The 14927-nt window shown below is 51.3% G+C and overlaps 1 protein-coding gene across 2 annotated transcripts in view; it reads right to left on the bottom strand.

The window, feature by feature from the left end:
- The window catches only part of LOC111152567 (methenyltetrahydrofolate synthetase), a 35684-nt gene extending 31884 nt beyond the window's left edge, over nucleotides 1-3800 (bottom strand). Inside the window, exon 1 of one of the 2 annotated variants that reach the window (XM_022511047.1) lies at nucleotides 3581-3800. In XM_022511047.1, coding sequence (XP_022366755.1) covers nucleotides 3581-3700 — 120 coding nt within the window. In that variant the 5' untranslated portion in view covers nucleotides 3701-3800. Of the gene's footprint in view, nucleotides 1-3273; nucleotides 3343-3580 lie in introns of those variants that run through there. The other variant, XM_022511048.1, reaches the window with a different exon arrangement.
- Between the last annotated feature and the right edge of the window lie 11127 nt (nucleotides 3801-14927).

The following is a 14927-nucleotide window of genomic DNA, read 5'->3' as shown; positions in this document are numbered from 1 at the left end:
CACCAAGAGCTGAATAAGCAGAAACAGAAATCAGTTAAATTCAGTGCGAAACCGTGAATATGCATTTATCATCCTTGTTCCTGACATCTCATTTATGTGACAATAATGAAGCACAAAAACAGAAAACCATTATGGCACCGAGAACAGGAGAACAGACACTTGACTAATTTCTGTGAGACGAAGAGGAGATGGGACGGTATTTCCAGATAAACAGCAGCAGACACAACGCTCAGACGACGTGGCTGTGAGGCTGGCAGAACCCCTCCCCCCACAGTGACGGCAAAAGGCAAAGGAGATCCTGGGAGCTGTCACACCTTCATTCATAAACACAAGTCCACAATAAAGGTTCAGCAAACATTTTAGAACGTCAAAACACAAAAGAGAAGGAATAAAAGGGGGAAGGGTGACCCAGTGGGAAACCGAGATAATTCAGAGAATGGGAAATTTTTAAATTCTAATTAGTTTTCTCAGACAAATTCAAGATAATTGCATCTATAAGGTAACAACATGCTATGGAAAGAAAGCAATCCGAAAACTGAGAAATGATCATTGAAAATTAAAATTAAGGATACCAAAATTTAGAAGTTCAGGAGAAAGCCTTAAAGTAGGGAAAAAAAAAAAAAAAGAAAAAAGAAATGGGGAAAGTTAAAAAAAGAAAGAAAGAAAGAAAGATTCTTCAAAGACGCAGAAAGTCAGTGTAGGATTTTCACTAGCTGATTCATAGGAATTGCAGAAAGGCACAAAGGAAAAGAAGTAACTGAAGATATAACAGAAAAAGATACCAGTCTTCAGACTGAACGGAGGTCATGGGTGCTGAGGAGAACAAGGAATATATTTTTAAACTTGAAATTCAAACTAGCAGTGAAATATGAGGGTAAAGACTTTTTCTAATGTATAAAGTCTTAAAAACTTTACCCCCATAGATATTTCTAAAAAGAAAAAAATTACTTGAGAATATACTCTAGTAAGATGGACAGAAAGAAATCCAACCAAGAAGACACTGGGTTTGCAGCAGCCCAACTGAGAAGCAGGGTGGGAGGAAGTCCAGGCTGTGCACTGGGCTACAGCAGAGGGAGCAGGGGCCTGGAGTGCTCTCAGGAAGAAAACTGATTTATTTAAACAGACAAAATGAAAAAGAATCTGCTGGTAAGATAAAGGCATATTCTTGTTTTGCCAAAAAGGAAAAACAAAGGCGATCAGAAACTCCTTGAAAAACACAGAGCTAAATTAGAAACGTAGACTCCAAACAGGAGCAGACTAAAGCCTGTCACGATTTTGAGCAATTCTAGAGCATAACGAAGGATAGAGTTCTCAGCAGTGACACTGGAAACATTCTCTGCCTAGCCACACACATCCAGCGACAGAGAATCATACATCCTTTTCTGATAACCATACAACTTGGTTCTACAATGAATACTATCTATGTAATCAATACACTGTAAATACTATTCCCTAAAATTCCAAATTTGGAAATCAGCCACTGAAAATGCTCCGTACACTCATTCTAATTATAAAACAATACAAATATTAGAAAACTTGATAATTTAAGTATGATGATATAGGGGTCAGAAACTGGCAGATGGAACAGAAGACAGGTATAGGGCACCAATGTCCTTATTTAGTTGGGGAGTCAAGATGTAACACAAAGTTGAATTTCTTCACCGTACATTGCTTTTCTGATAAACTTCTAAATTATAAAAAAAAAGGTGCTGTGTCATTAAGAATAAATGTGCCTTGTAAAATACATTATTGCGAGAATGGCATCACTTAACACCTTTGTTGACTGTGCACTATGGCAAAATACTGCTCTAATCCCAGCACCTGGAGGTCTCCAGCCATGACCCCCTGGTTGGTCATGAAATCAAGGGCAGGTTACAAGCGGCTTTTTAAATAAAACAGAACATATTGAAATTCACTGTATAAAGTAAGAATTGTGAAACCCTGGGCTGTGAAACATTTCTTCTGTATGTGTATCTGTAGGGGGTACAATGTACCGAGGACGGAGGGTCCTGGGTCTGCTTTTCAACGTTTCTCTACTCTGATGTCAGCTATGACTTGTCACCCTGTTCTGTCACTGGTTCAGCGTCTGTACAGCTACTACTTCCACATGTAATTTACAAACTCTCATCTTCTGCAGAGAAACAGCTCATCTTCGTCTTCCCCGCGCCTTTCCCAAGTCTGCTCCAGGCCTTGTGCGCCTCTGCCTAGTGAGGTCAAACCCCCATTCTGCAAGCACGAGGACTGCTCTCCTTTCCTGGACCCTCTGAGCTCCATCCCACCCGTTGCCAGGTTGCACGGGTTCTCAACTGCGCAGACTCCCGTTTCCCAAAATGCTCCCATATGCTTCTCCTAAAGGCTACATGGAAAGGGCGTGCAGGGGCGCCCTACTGGCTCAGTCCGTGAAGCACCTGACTCCTGATCTCTGGGTTGTGAATTCAAGTCCCACATTGGGTGTAGAGATTAATTAAAAACAAAAGCTTAAAAAAAAAATGTGGGGATGCCTGGGTGGCTCAGTGGGTTAAAGCCTCTGCCTTCGGCTCAGGTCATGATCTCAGGGTCCTGGGATCGAGCCCCGCTTCTTCGGGCTCTCTGCTCAGCGGGGAGCCTGCTTCCCCCTCTCTCTCTGCCTGCCTCTCTACCTACTTGTGATCTCTGTCTGTCAAATAAATAAATAAAATATTTAAAAGTAAATAAATAAAATAAAATGCATCGGAGCCAGGTTAGACGGGGACCTGTGGAGCTGCGGAGGCTGTCCCCCCTCCACCTGGGTCAGACGATCCTGCCCGCGCCGGCCCACGCTCCGCCCTCACAGACAGAACCCATCGTCCACTACAGGTGCGTGGCCCGCGTCTCCCTGGGGTGCTCCCTCGCTCGGGGCTCATCACACGGGTGACACCGCGGTCCCCTGTTCCTGCGGGCGCCGGCGCGGTGACCCGCGGGGACCTCGCCCCCGGGAACGGGTCGGGGACTGGGCGGGAAGGCCGAGATCGGGTGCCCGCGGCGGTTCCTGCAGGAACCGCTGGGAAGTCCGAGCCGCTCCGCAGACTGGGGGCCGTAGCCCCGCCCCCGCGGGCTCCCCTCCCGGCGGCGCGCGAGCGCACAGGTGCACGCGCGCGCACGGCACCCCCCGGGCGGCCGCGCGCTTCTCCGCTCGCGTCCCCGAGGCGACTGGACTCTGCGCCGCGGGTCCCGCTGCGGGGGACTCGGGGGCCCCTCGGGGCTCAGGGCCCGCGCTCAGCGCGCCGGAGCTTCCTGCCCCCACCCCGCTCTCACCTCGGCCGGCTGTCATCCGCCTCCACCCTCCTCAGCCCTCCTCAGCCCCGGACCCCCTAGCCGCACGCTCCCCAGGCGGAAGGACGTGCGCGCCCCCGAACCGCCCGCGGAGAAACGTGCGCGCGCCCGGAGGGTCCTCCCCGCCCCTGCAGAGGGACGTGCGCGCCCCCGGAGGGGTCCTCCCGCGCCTGCGGAGGGACGTGCGCGCGCCGGCCAGCTGCGCCTGCGCAGGCCGCCGATCCAGAGCGGCCCGGCAGTCCGGTGAGCGTGGCGGTCCGCTGCGGTGGCCGCCCTCGCGGTCTCCTACCTCCTGGGCCAGGAGGCGGGACTGGCGCAGCCGCTCCTCGGCGCTCATCGCCCGCAGACGCTGCTTCAGCTCGGCCCGCAGGCTCCGCTTGGCGCTGCTCACGGCCGCCGCCGCCGCCATCTCCGGGGCGCCCCGTGTTCGTCCCCGCTTCCGGGTCGCGGGCGCCCGCCCCCAGCACGCCTCCCGCCGGGGACTCCGCGCGGCCTGGGCAGGGTCTGAGGTCGGCCGGGTCCGGGGGAGGGTCCGGGGGAGGGTCCGGGGGAGGGGCGGCCCGGGGGAGGGGGAGGGTCCGGGCCTAGTGAGGCCGCGGGGAAGGGTCCGAGGTGGGCGGGGGACCCCAGGGGGCGGGTCCTGGGGAGGGGCGGCTCCGGGGGAGGGCCCGAGGTGGGCGGGGGCCCCCGGGAGAGGGTTAGGCCTCAGGGCCGCCCCGGGGAGGTTCTGGGCTCCGTGCGTCCCCAAGGAAGGGGGAGGGTCGGTGGAGGGGGGTTGTGTCCTGCGGGGCAGAGAGCGAGTGACCGCCTGGCCCCAGCTTCCCGGCCCGCTGTGGCCCGTCCTGAGTTCGGGAGGGGGCGCGGCCCGGGCGCTGGCCTAGGTTGCTGTGAGTGAGCCTTGGGGCCTGAGCGGCCGGGTGGGTCTGACCAGCGCGCAGGGGCCGCGAAGAGAAGTCCACAGAGTGCCCAGACCTGCTGGTTAAAGGGAACATGATTGTTGTTGGGTTTTGGTTTTTTGGGAAAAACACTTTTCTCTCTTTTTCTTTCCCAGTGGGTGGGAGGGAGCCGGTTTGTAACTGAGCGACAGGACAGACCGTTGAAGCTGCGGGTGCCTTTTGTGCTCACCTCTGGAGAATTCAGGACTTGGAGTAAGTGCCCAGTGCGAGACAGGGTCAAGGTCCGGCGTGTGCTCACAGTTCGGTGCCTGGCCCTGGGGCCTCCGGAGCAATGAGCAGATGGAGACCCCGAGTTCCCTCCGTGTGCAGGTGTTTACCTGGACTGGGAGGAAGGAAGACCATAATCCCAGGGACTCCGTTGGGGAAAGGCTCTTACACTCTAGATTGACCCCTCGCGCGTTGACAGCAGTGAGCCGATGAAAAGGTGAGGGGGGTTGTCATTTAGTAGATGAGGAGACTGAACTGTACAATAATTAGAAGTTGAGAAAATTTAGTGAGTTTTATGTTAATCAGTTTTACCGTTTACTGAAGTTCCTGTGGGAAAACAAGCATTCAAGCATAGCCAGCGAAACAGAAGATGAAAGGCCACCCGGAACCGGCCCTTCCAGACCTTGAAACATACCGTAAAACCCACGTAACTGCAACGGTTCGGGATTGCCACCCAGTAGAACAATGGAATAGAGCAGAAGCTCAGAAATAGACCTGAAGCCATATGGCAGTGTAGTATATGACAAAGATGGCATCTCAGGTCACGGGGCCAGCACCATCTGTGTAACAAATGGTCCTAGGAGAGCTGGACAGCCATTTCTTAAAAGGTAAAATTATGTCCATATCTCCCACCATATATAAGAAAAAACTCCAAACAGATGAAGGTTGTAGTGTACAACCTAAGACTGTGGGAGAGAGGGTGGTTCCCCCACAACGGCAGTGTGGGAAAGGCGGTGAGAGAGAAGACTGGTAAGTTCGACTGCAGACGAGTGTCTTGTAACTTTGCATGGCACCTAACACAAGAGACCACTGACAAACGAGAGGAGATACGAGCAGCCTAAACCGCAGACACGGGGTTAATTTCTTTTAATAAAGAACTCTTTAAACGCTGGGTTCCAGGGCAGTTAGGCCCGAAAAATAATAACGGGCAGCCAGCCTGGAAAGAAAGAAGTAAACCTTCTCTGCAGACGGCATGACCACGTGTACAGGGAATCCTGAGGAACCCATGAGAAAGCTGTGAGGACTAGTACACTGGGGCTCGGCGAGGGCGCAGGATAGGAGACCGGCCTCCCAGCCTGGGGCTGTTCGCATGGGATGTGTTGCTGGTTCTTCCGGTCCTGCAGCAGCTCCTGGCCTTTGGATTCAAATCAGGACCACGGCTCTGGAGATGTTGCTGGCTCCAACATCACGTACGCCCGTCCTTTGTAAGTGTGGAACCAGCCCTACTGGTTCCTTCGAGCTACACACACAGCTGACCCTCAGACAACATGGGCATTCGGAGCACTGACCCCTACACAGTCACCTCTCCAAAAACTTAACTACGAATACCCCACCAGTGAGGGAAGCCTTGCAGACCACATGCACAGTTGATGAACACCTAGTTTGTGTATGTGTTGCAGACTGTGCTGACGATATAGTGAGCCAGGGAAGCCATGAGAGAAAATACATTTATAGTACTGGACCATACCAGAGAAAAATCTTATGTGTAAGTGAGCCCACGCAGTTCCTGCCTTTGTTGGTTACTGATCAACTACATACTTATATATAAAACAGGAGATAATGTAAGTAGGAGATTTATATGTATATCTCATATGTCATTAAATGCCTATAATAATAGGTGTATATAACAAGATGTAAGTTATACATAAAAAGACTATATGTATAAATCTCCAATTGATTCCCTTTCTCCAGAGAAGCCCAATACAGATTTTTGTAATAATCCAGAGGGTCTCAAATTTGAAAAACAATTCCATTTGCAATAGCATAAAAAAAATACTTAGAAATAAGTTTAGCAAGTGTTAGAGTTCTGGAAACTACATGGCATTGTTGAGAGAAAGGAGACCTGTATAAATTGAAGGACAACCCATATTCATGGGTTGGAAGACTTACTATTACGATAGCCCTGCTCCTTAAACTGATCTGTAGAGTCAACGCAATACCTATGAAATTTGGCTTTTTTGCAAAAATCAACAAACTTACTGTAAAATTCTCATGATAAAACAAGAAACCCAGAATAACCAAAACAGTCTTGAGAAAAGAGAACAAAGTTGGAAAACTCACAGAACTGAAGTCGAGAAGTTAATACAAAGCTACAGTAATCAAGGCAGTGTGGTCCTGGTATAAGGAAGAGAAGGATAGGTAAATGGCATAGAATCGAGAGCCCAGAAATAAACATTCACATTCATGGTCACTTGATTTTCCTGAGAAAGAGAGCCAAGATGATTCTATCGGGAAAGAATGGTTTTCTCCAACAAACAGTGATGGGATGTGGAAAACAAGGAAGTGGGATCCTTACCTAACACCATATTCACAATTTAACTCAAAGTAGATCAAAGGCCTAAAGGTAAGTGCTGAAACAAAACTCTTAGAAGAAAACGTAGGCGTAAATGTTTATTACCGTGGATTAGGTAGTGCTTCCTTAGTTACGGCACCAGACACAAGCAACAAAAGAAAAATAATTCGGACTTCATCAAAATTAAGCATGTTAGTACGTTAAAGGACACCATCGCATATACAAGGGAATTAAATCCAGACTATGTAAAGAACCCTTACAACTCAGCAGTAAAAGAAAGTCATCTAAACAGGCCAGAGACTTCAGTACAGAGAAGTCTCCGCCTAAGATGGCTACAAAGCACGGAGAAAGATAGCAGCATCCTTTGTCCTTAGAGAACCGCAAACCCAAACCAGAAAGGGACACCGCGCGCGCGCGCGCACGGCTATAATCAGAAACACAGAGAGTGTCGGGGAGGGTGTAAAGACAAGAGCCCTCCTGCTCCTGGGAACCTGGGACGCTACAGCAGGGATGGGCCCAGTGACAGAGGCCACATACTGTACGGTCCGTTTGTATGAAATACCCAGGACGGGCAAATCCACATAGACAGCAGGTAAGGGAGTGGTCGCCCGGGGCTGAGGCAGGAGTACGGGGCTTCTGTTTGGGGTGATTAGAATGTTCTAAAGTTACACGGAGAGGCTAGTTGCGAAGCACTGTGCATAAACTAAAAACTGCTGAATTGTGCATTTTAAAAGGGTGATTTTAATGTCCATTACATCGCCATGAAATAAAGAACAACAGAAAAGAAAATCTACACGTATCTGCTCATTTCTGAAAGAAAAAAATGCAGTAAACATAAACTGGAAACAAACGATGGGTCCCCCATAGGGCACGGGTGAGGGTTAGGGTGGGGCAGTGGTAAGGGAGTAGCCCAGTGACGGGGACAACGATATTTCGATGACACTGGTCTGGGTAGCTCTGATCCTCAGAACCACGCCAACATCTGCATGCACACATCCGCACAGCCAGGAACAGGGCAAGTGGGACAAAACGGACGTGCGCTGTGCTGGTTGACCTACCACAAATGGAGGAGGAGGAAAGAACCGACTTAAGTAACTTCCGGAGGCAGCATTCTGACTGTCCCCTGTAAAAGTGGGGGCCGAGGCAGCTGTACCCTGACAGCGCACTCCAGTTAAGACATTCATTTCTCATCGGGTTATAAATCAGTAATTGTGAAACTACTTTATTTTGTTCCAGAACTGAGCAAATAAGGAAATACGTCATAGATAATGAGAGCACCAGTGTCTCCCCATCAGAAAAAACAAGTACAAATAAGGAAGGAGTAAAGGTTGGAATGAGCCCTGTTATGTTGCCTTGGAATGGGAAGTGTTGGTATAAATTTGTGATTTTCAATAGACACAAATGGACAGAGAGAGAGAGATGTACATTTGATGCACGGACTTAGGTTCCCTAGTTATGTCCGTGAGAGCATGCAGAAGCAGTGACCCACCAGAGCAATGAAATCTAGCATCCAGATCTTGGTTTCTGAGTGTCGTTCTACAACAAGGAATAGGGCTTCCAGCGTTGAGACAGGAGCAAGATGGGCCTGGAACAGCTCATGGCGCCACATGGTAAGGAAGTGATCCCAGCAGAAGGGAGCGCATCAGAAGGGAGCCGGGACCCAAACTGGAGTTCCCAGCAGCCTAAGCTGGGACAATCTGAGCAACAAAATAGTAATTTTACTCTATACCCCATGAAATAAAATAAATATCCATGGTCCATAGTGATTGATAAATGGATAATGATAAATAAATAAAATAACAAGTAGACATAGCTCCTTGTCCTATAATTCTAGTTAATAAATGTCGAAGGAATGGTGGAAATTGAGAATCACATTAGGCAAAATTTGCACTTACAATCAATCAGTGCAGGCAAGAACCATTGATAGGGGCTAAAATCAGTGGGCAAAAGAAGAAAACAAAAAGATCGTTTTTGTGGTCTCCAAGTATCGCCACATAAGATACTTAATGGATGTTAACATGTGATAAGACATATGTGCCCCCTAATATGGCCCACTGAAGACACAAATTCGTTTATGTGGTATTCCTTCTTGCCAGAAAAATCAGGAAAACCTCAATCATAAAAAACATCAAACCCAAATTGAGAGACATTCTCTAAACACCTGACCAGCACTCTTTAGAAATCTCAAGGTCATGAAAGGCCAAGAAACTTAGGGACCGGAGATGAAGGAGATGGGACAGTTAAGGACATTGAGCCGTCCTTGGGCTTCTGGACCAGAGAAAGGGCATTGGTGGGAAACCAGTGGGATTCAGGTAAGGTTTGCATGTGGTTTGTACATTACGTAATGGTGTGGTATCGACATTAGTTTCTTTGGAAAGAAAGCCATACCATGATTACGAGGGATGCTATTGGAAGTTAGATGAAGGGTATACAGGAAGTCTGTTTTTGCAAATTTTTCTGTAAGATTAAAATTAGTTCAAAAAACCTTCTAAGTAAATAAACTTGGTGGAAGCATGGGATGGGAGAGATGATCCTGTGAAAAAACTAGGTTTTCACTGACCCAAGTGTACGTCAACACACGTTTCCTAACCACCTGTTACAGCAGCTCCTAACTCCTCTCCCAGTGACCAAAGTCTCCTACAATCCGGTTCCCGCACTTCCCTTCTTAGGAAGAAAACACTCTCGTCCTATCACTGTCTCTAGAACCTTCCTCTGGCGAAAGCCTGTCATCATTGGACCCTGCTCCCCTCAGTGACCCATGTGGTCCTGTCGCCGTCTGCTCCCTGGCGCGGTGCGCTGTGCTGCCCGAGACCCCCCAGGCATAGCTGACCACAGAGCTGTCCCAGTGCACTGAGGGAGAACGTTTATTCACCAGAAGTCCTCCTGGGAAAGCACCATGTATATGACCTTTCTTACTTTTTCTTTTTTTTTAAAGATTTATTTATTTATTTATTTATTTATTTATTTATTTATTTATTTGACAGACAGAGATCACAAGCAGGCAGAGAGGCAGGCGGAGAGAGAGGGGGAAGCAGACGCCCGGCTGAGCAGAGGGCCCGATGCGGGGCTTGATCCCAGGACCCTGGGATCATGACCTGAGCGGAAGGCAGAGGCTTAATCCAGTGAGCCACCCAGGCACCCCTATGACCTTTCTTTAAGAAGAAATACTTTGACTTGGGCACTTGGGTCATGGACCGAAAGCCACAATCACAGAAAGATGGTCCCTAACCTGTGGTGTGTAAGACGGGCAGAGGCGCATCCGTTGGTTCCCAGAGGGAAGGGGGGAGTCAAACAGAGCCCGTGGCGGAGCTAACATGGTGGGTTCCCGTGCACTGGAGGGAAGAGAAAGGGAGAAAAGTCCCTGGAGGCACCCGCCAGGGAGAGGAGCTCTGGAACGTCCAGGAGGGACTTCCTCGCTTGTGCGCTCTCTGGTGCTTGACGTGAAACCTCCCGCCGACTCCCTGGCAGCATCGCCCATGGTCCTTGTGGCAGGGCTGTGTGAGAAGACTGTCGGGGTGCACGGTGGCCTGCCCAGTCCGGGGCAGAGGCGAGCGGCCGTCGGAGCGAGAGGAGCACGTTGGCGACGGCCGGGGGGTACAGAGGCTGCTCTGCTTCCTCCTGCGCAGAGTCCTGGGCCTAGAAACTGTGACATTGGTGTTACTGTGATGTTTTCACGGAAAGGAAATAGGTTTGGACATGCCACGTGGCTCGCCCAGGCTCACTACGTGGGGGGCTGCTATGTGAAAGAAATCAGGACCTCCAAAACCCATGCTAACCCGCCTCCTCTGTCCCAGCCATGTCCCAGCCGCCGGGGACTGTCAGCCTGGGGCCGTGGGTAGCAGTGGCTTGTATCCTTGGTGCTCAGCCCTGGGCCTGGGACGGCGTGGGTGCTGGGGGATGCTGGGTCAGAGCAAACTCAGTGGGGGAGCAGCCGGCTGAATCTGGGAAAACCTCAAGCTCTGCTGGAAGTCGGGGTCCGGAGGAAAGAGCCCACACGCTCTGCACCGGTCAGACCTCAGCTGAGTGCCAAGCGACTGGACACACTAGGGAATATTCAGAAAAGGGTGGCTCCCTCAGCTCTACGTGGCAGGTAGCCATTCCAGAAATCTAACAAGAAAACTCATAATGTCACCAAGAAAACCCACTGATTTGCGGCCGTGACACCGAGCTGGTTGCACACGTTCCATCCGACAGGTTGTGTGGAAACTTGCAAGTGGGTGAGGACGGGCAGGTGCGAAGGAGGAGGAGCGGAAATGAATAGTTTCCACTGTCAGGAAGGAAGCACACACTGAATTCACTTACATACATGGCCTCATTCTTACGTGTATAGACCCAAGACAATTTCCATCAGCACACCAAAACGTCGTGCATCTACCCATGCCTGCTACTTCGAGCACAGTCTGTGAGCCAGCAACATCGGCACCACCGGGAACCTCGTCTGGCACGCAGGGTCTTGGGCCTGAATCTGTATTTTAATCTTAACAGATCCCCAAGTGATTTGTACTCATATTAAAGTTCAGGACACACTGCCACAGCCTAGTGTCTAAACCAAGTGGCAGTTTGCAGGAAGAACTAGAACGACCGAGCAGACTGTTAGTACAGTCAGCCTGCACACATCATTCCCTCCGTCTAGACAGCTCCGGGTCTCATGACCGCGGCTCCTCCCCCATCACAAGCTCCGCCCCCCGCACAAGGAAGTGGCCTCCCCGCTGACATCCTGAGGTTGAGTAAGCACTGACCCCACAGCGGAGAGGTGAGAGAGTTTTCTAAGAAGAAACAATTACGGGCAAAGGCCCTAGAGGAAACAACCGTGGGGCATTCCAGAGGAACCGAGAGATGGCTGGAGAGCCTCATGGGCAGAGAGAGGCAGGAGATAAGGCCGAGGTGCTGGGTCCGGAGGACGGGGGTGGTTTTCATTTGTCTCCGCGTTTTGTGTTTTTTTTAAGATTTTATTTATTTGACAGAGAGATCGCAAGTAGGCAGAGAGGCCGGCCAGGGCGGGGAAGCATGCTCCCTGCTGAGCAGAGAGCCCGATGCGAGGCTGGATCCCAGGACCCTGAGATCATGACCTGAGCCGAAGGCAGAGGCTTAACCCACTGAGCCACCCAGGCACCCCCCCTCTGTGAGTTCTGACAAGGGCACACACCTCCCTGAAGGTGTGGGACAGTCTCACCAGCCCAGGAAGACCTTTCCCGCCCGGCCCCAGCTCCAGCCCAGGGCAGCCACTCATCCACTCTCCGCCACCGCCTGTCCGACCTGCTCTGGTTTCCTGCGGACGACGCAGCCACGGGGTGCTCCTCCGTGACCAGCAACTTTCACACGCGACTTTCTCCACCTCTTGCACAAGCTGGAGCCCCGTGCCCGGTGCTTGCCGAGTCACAGCCCCCAACATAGACACGCACACATGTGCAGTGTGTGAAGTGCTTGGGTGTCTCCGGTCTTTCTGCCGGTGTGAGTGACATGGCTGGGGATAGCGTGGACGTGTTTTACTTCTGTCGAGTGGCCCTGGGGTCACTGTGTGTTTCCGGTGAGAAGAGTCTCTCGTGCTGTTTTCCAAAAACATACAGTTTTCCCTGTGCCCGTCGCGCACGAGAGACCCTCGGCTCCGTGTCTCCCCAGAGCCTGGTGCTGTCGGTCCTTCCCAAGGGAGTTGTTTGGGACCGTGTGCGTCTCATGGTGTGTCCAGCGCAAGTTCCGCCGCGACCAGTGGCGTCTGGCGTCTTTCCTGCGCGCACCCGGCCTCCTGCTTTCCTGAGCTGTGTGCTCCGGGCTGGCGTCCGTTTCTAAACTGGGTTGGTGGTTGTGTCGGCACTGAACTGTACGTGTTACATATGCTCCGTTCAGGGCCTCCGCCAGGTGCTGCTGTGGCGTGTCACCTCCCAATCTGTGCCTTGCGATTTTGAGTTGAACACCTTTATTGGGATATAATTCTAAATTGTCTTTATAAGAGAAAGTTTTTAGGTTTTTGGGGTTTTTTCCTTTTCTGGTGCATGTTTTTGTGTTGTGCCCAAAAACCTTTACCTGCTCCAAGGTTGTGAAGATTTTCTCCTGTGTTTCCTCTGGGGTTTTTATAGTTTTCCCTTATATTTAGGTCTGTATTTGTTTCACTTTCATCTTTCTGTGTGGCATTGGGGAAGAAATGAGGATCAAAGCACCTGCCCCACCCCCACCCCCCACCCCCCGTATTTTTTCAGTAATAAAACACACAGGGAGGAGGCGCCTGGGTGGCTCAGTGGGTTAACGCCTCTGCCTTGGCTCCGGTCATGATCTCAGGGTCCTGGGATCGAGCCCCGCATCGAGCTCTCTGCTCAGCAGGGAGCATGCTTCTCTCTCTCCCTCTCTGCCTGCCTCTCTGCCTACCTGTGATGTCTGTCTGTCAAATAAATAAATAAAATCTTAAACACACACACACACACACACACACACACACACACACGGAGCTGTAGTTTGAAAGGCCAGGTCACAACCAACCAGAAGTTTCCTGCCTTCCCAGCAGTTTTTACTCTGTTAATGAGATCATTGTGGCATAAAAGCCTGGGTTTAGGGGCACGTGGGGGGCTCAGTTGGTGAAACGTCCAGCTCTTGATTTCCGCTCAGGTCCTGGGATCGAGCCCCATGTTGGGGAGTCTCTCTCTCCCTCCTCCTTGCCCCTACCCTCCACTCATGCTCTCAAGCTCTTAAAAACAAACAAACAAACAAAAACAGGCTTTGCGGTTTCTTGTGCAAATGTATTTCAGGTAGCCATACCCACACACACACTTCCTGTTCTGTCCATTCATGACTCGCCACTTAGTTCTGATTCACAGGAACAGGACGGTAACTCCCCCCACTGAGCAGGGGCCGGGAGCACCGAGGGAAACAACAGGTAGAGATGCTCCCTGTTCCAGACAGACGCACGCCCCAGGGCCCAGGTGCTTGGCTCTCCGATGCGATTTGAGAAATCAGCTAGAGTGACTTCTGCCAAAAATGTTGCCCTCCTGACTTGCCCTGGTGTCCTAACCCACATTGTTAAGGATCCCGGGGGACGAGTAACTACAGAGAACACACTGATGGCCACCACAGGAGAGGTGGGGGCATGCTGGGGGTAACGGGATGGGGATGAGGGAGTGCATTTGTCATGATGAAATAAAGTACAATAAAATAAGAAACTCTCTGGTTCTCCGGGTCTCTACTCCGCAGCGGCCATGGGGAGCACGAGACCAGGGCTGAGAGCCTGCGTGTGAAGTCTCCGTGCGGGCTTGTGCAGTAGACCTCCACCGCAGGACAAGTGGTTTCTGAAGGGCTCTCTTCAAATCAGCTTTAAAAAAAGAATCACAGGGGAAGTGAAGCCTGAATCAGCTGACATCCCCTGGGAGAAGGCCCAGAGCCTGAGAGCAAGGGGTCTCGATTCTGTATTAGATCGGCTACTCCCTAAGCGAGGTGATGGAAGCCCTGGGGAGGGGCAGGGGTTGGGACAGAGACCGTCAGGGGACGACGAGGAAGCATGGGGAGGTCTGGAACAAAGTGTGGTGCTCCTGTCCTGCCGTCAAAGTTGCTGACCTGCCGTTAGAACTCAGGATGTAACAAAAGACATAATTTTCTCATTTAGGAACTTTTAAAAAAAATGTCTTTATTTGGTGTGGGGGGCGGTGCCCAGGGAGAGGGAGGGAGACGCCTCAGCCTCCCCACCGAAGGCGGAGCCCAATATGGGGCTTGAGCTCACGACCCCAGGATCATGACCTGAGCTGAAACCAGGAGTCAGATGCTTCACCAACTGGGCCATCCAGGTGCCCCTAATTTGTGAACTTTTTTAAGGGGAAAGTTGAATAATGGTTCAAAAATGAGTCACTGACCAAAGTGTCTCTGTTCTGACTACCCAAGTGTCCTGCGTCTGCCACTGCCGTCTATCTGTCCTCTCTGAACGGTGGGCCACGGAGCAGGGTCGGTGGGGGCGGGCAGCAGAGGAAACCCCTCCGCACCCAGGGTCACGAGGGCCACAGGGGAGCAGGACACGGACTCGCCCCCACGTGGTCTCCACGAGTGACACGGAAAATGACTTCTGGGTAACGGGCGCAGCCTCCAGAAACTCAGCCACGGGGCAGGAAAGGCGTCCCCTTCCTGCCCTCGTCCTCTCGATTCAGTACCTGCCCCTGTCTTGAGCTTCGCCCTTCCACTCGGACACAGGCAGGACACAGATGACG

The sequence above is a fragment of the Enhydra lutris genome, unplaced genomic scaffold (genome assembly GCF_002288905.1).
Source record: "Enhydra lutris kenyoni isolate GAN:26980312 unplaced genomic scaffold, ASM228890v2 scaffoldscaffold29, whole genome shotgun sequence".
Lineage (NCBI taxonomy): Eukaryota > Metazoa > Chordata > Mammalia > Carnivora > Mustelidae > Enhydra > Enhydra lutris.
This window is presented reverse-complemented; position numbering and strand designations above follow the sequence as displayed.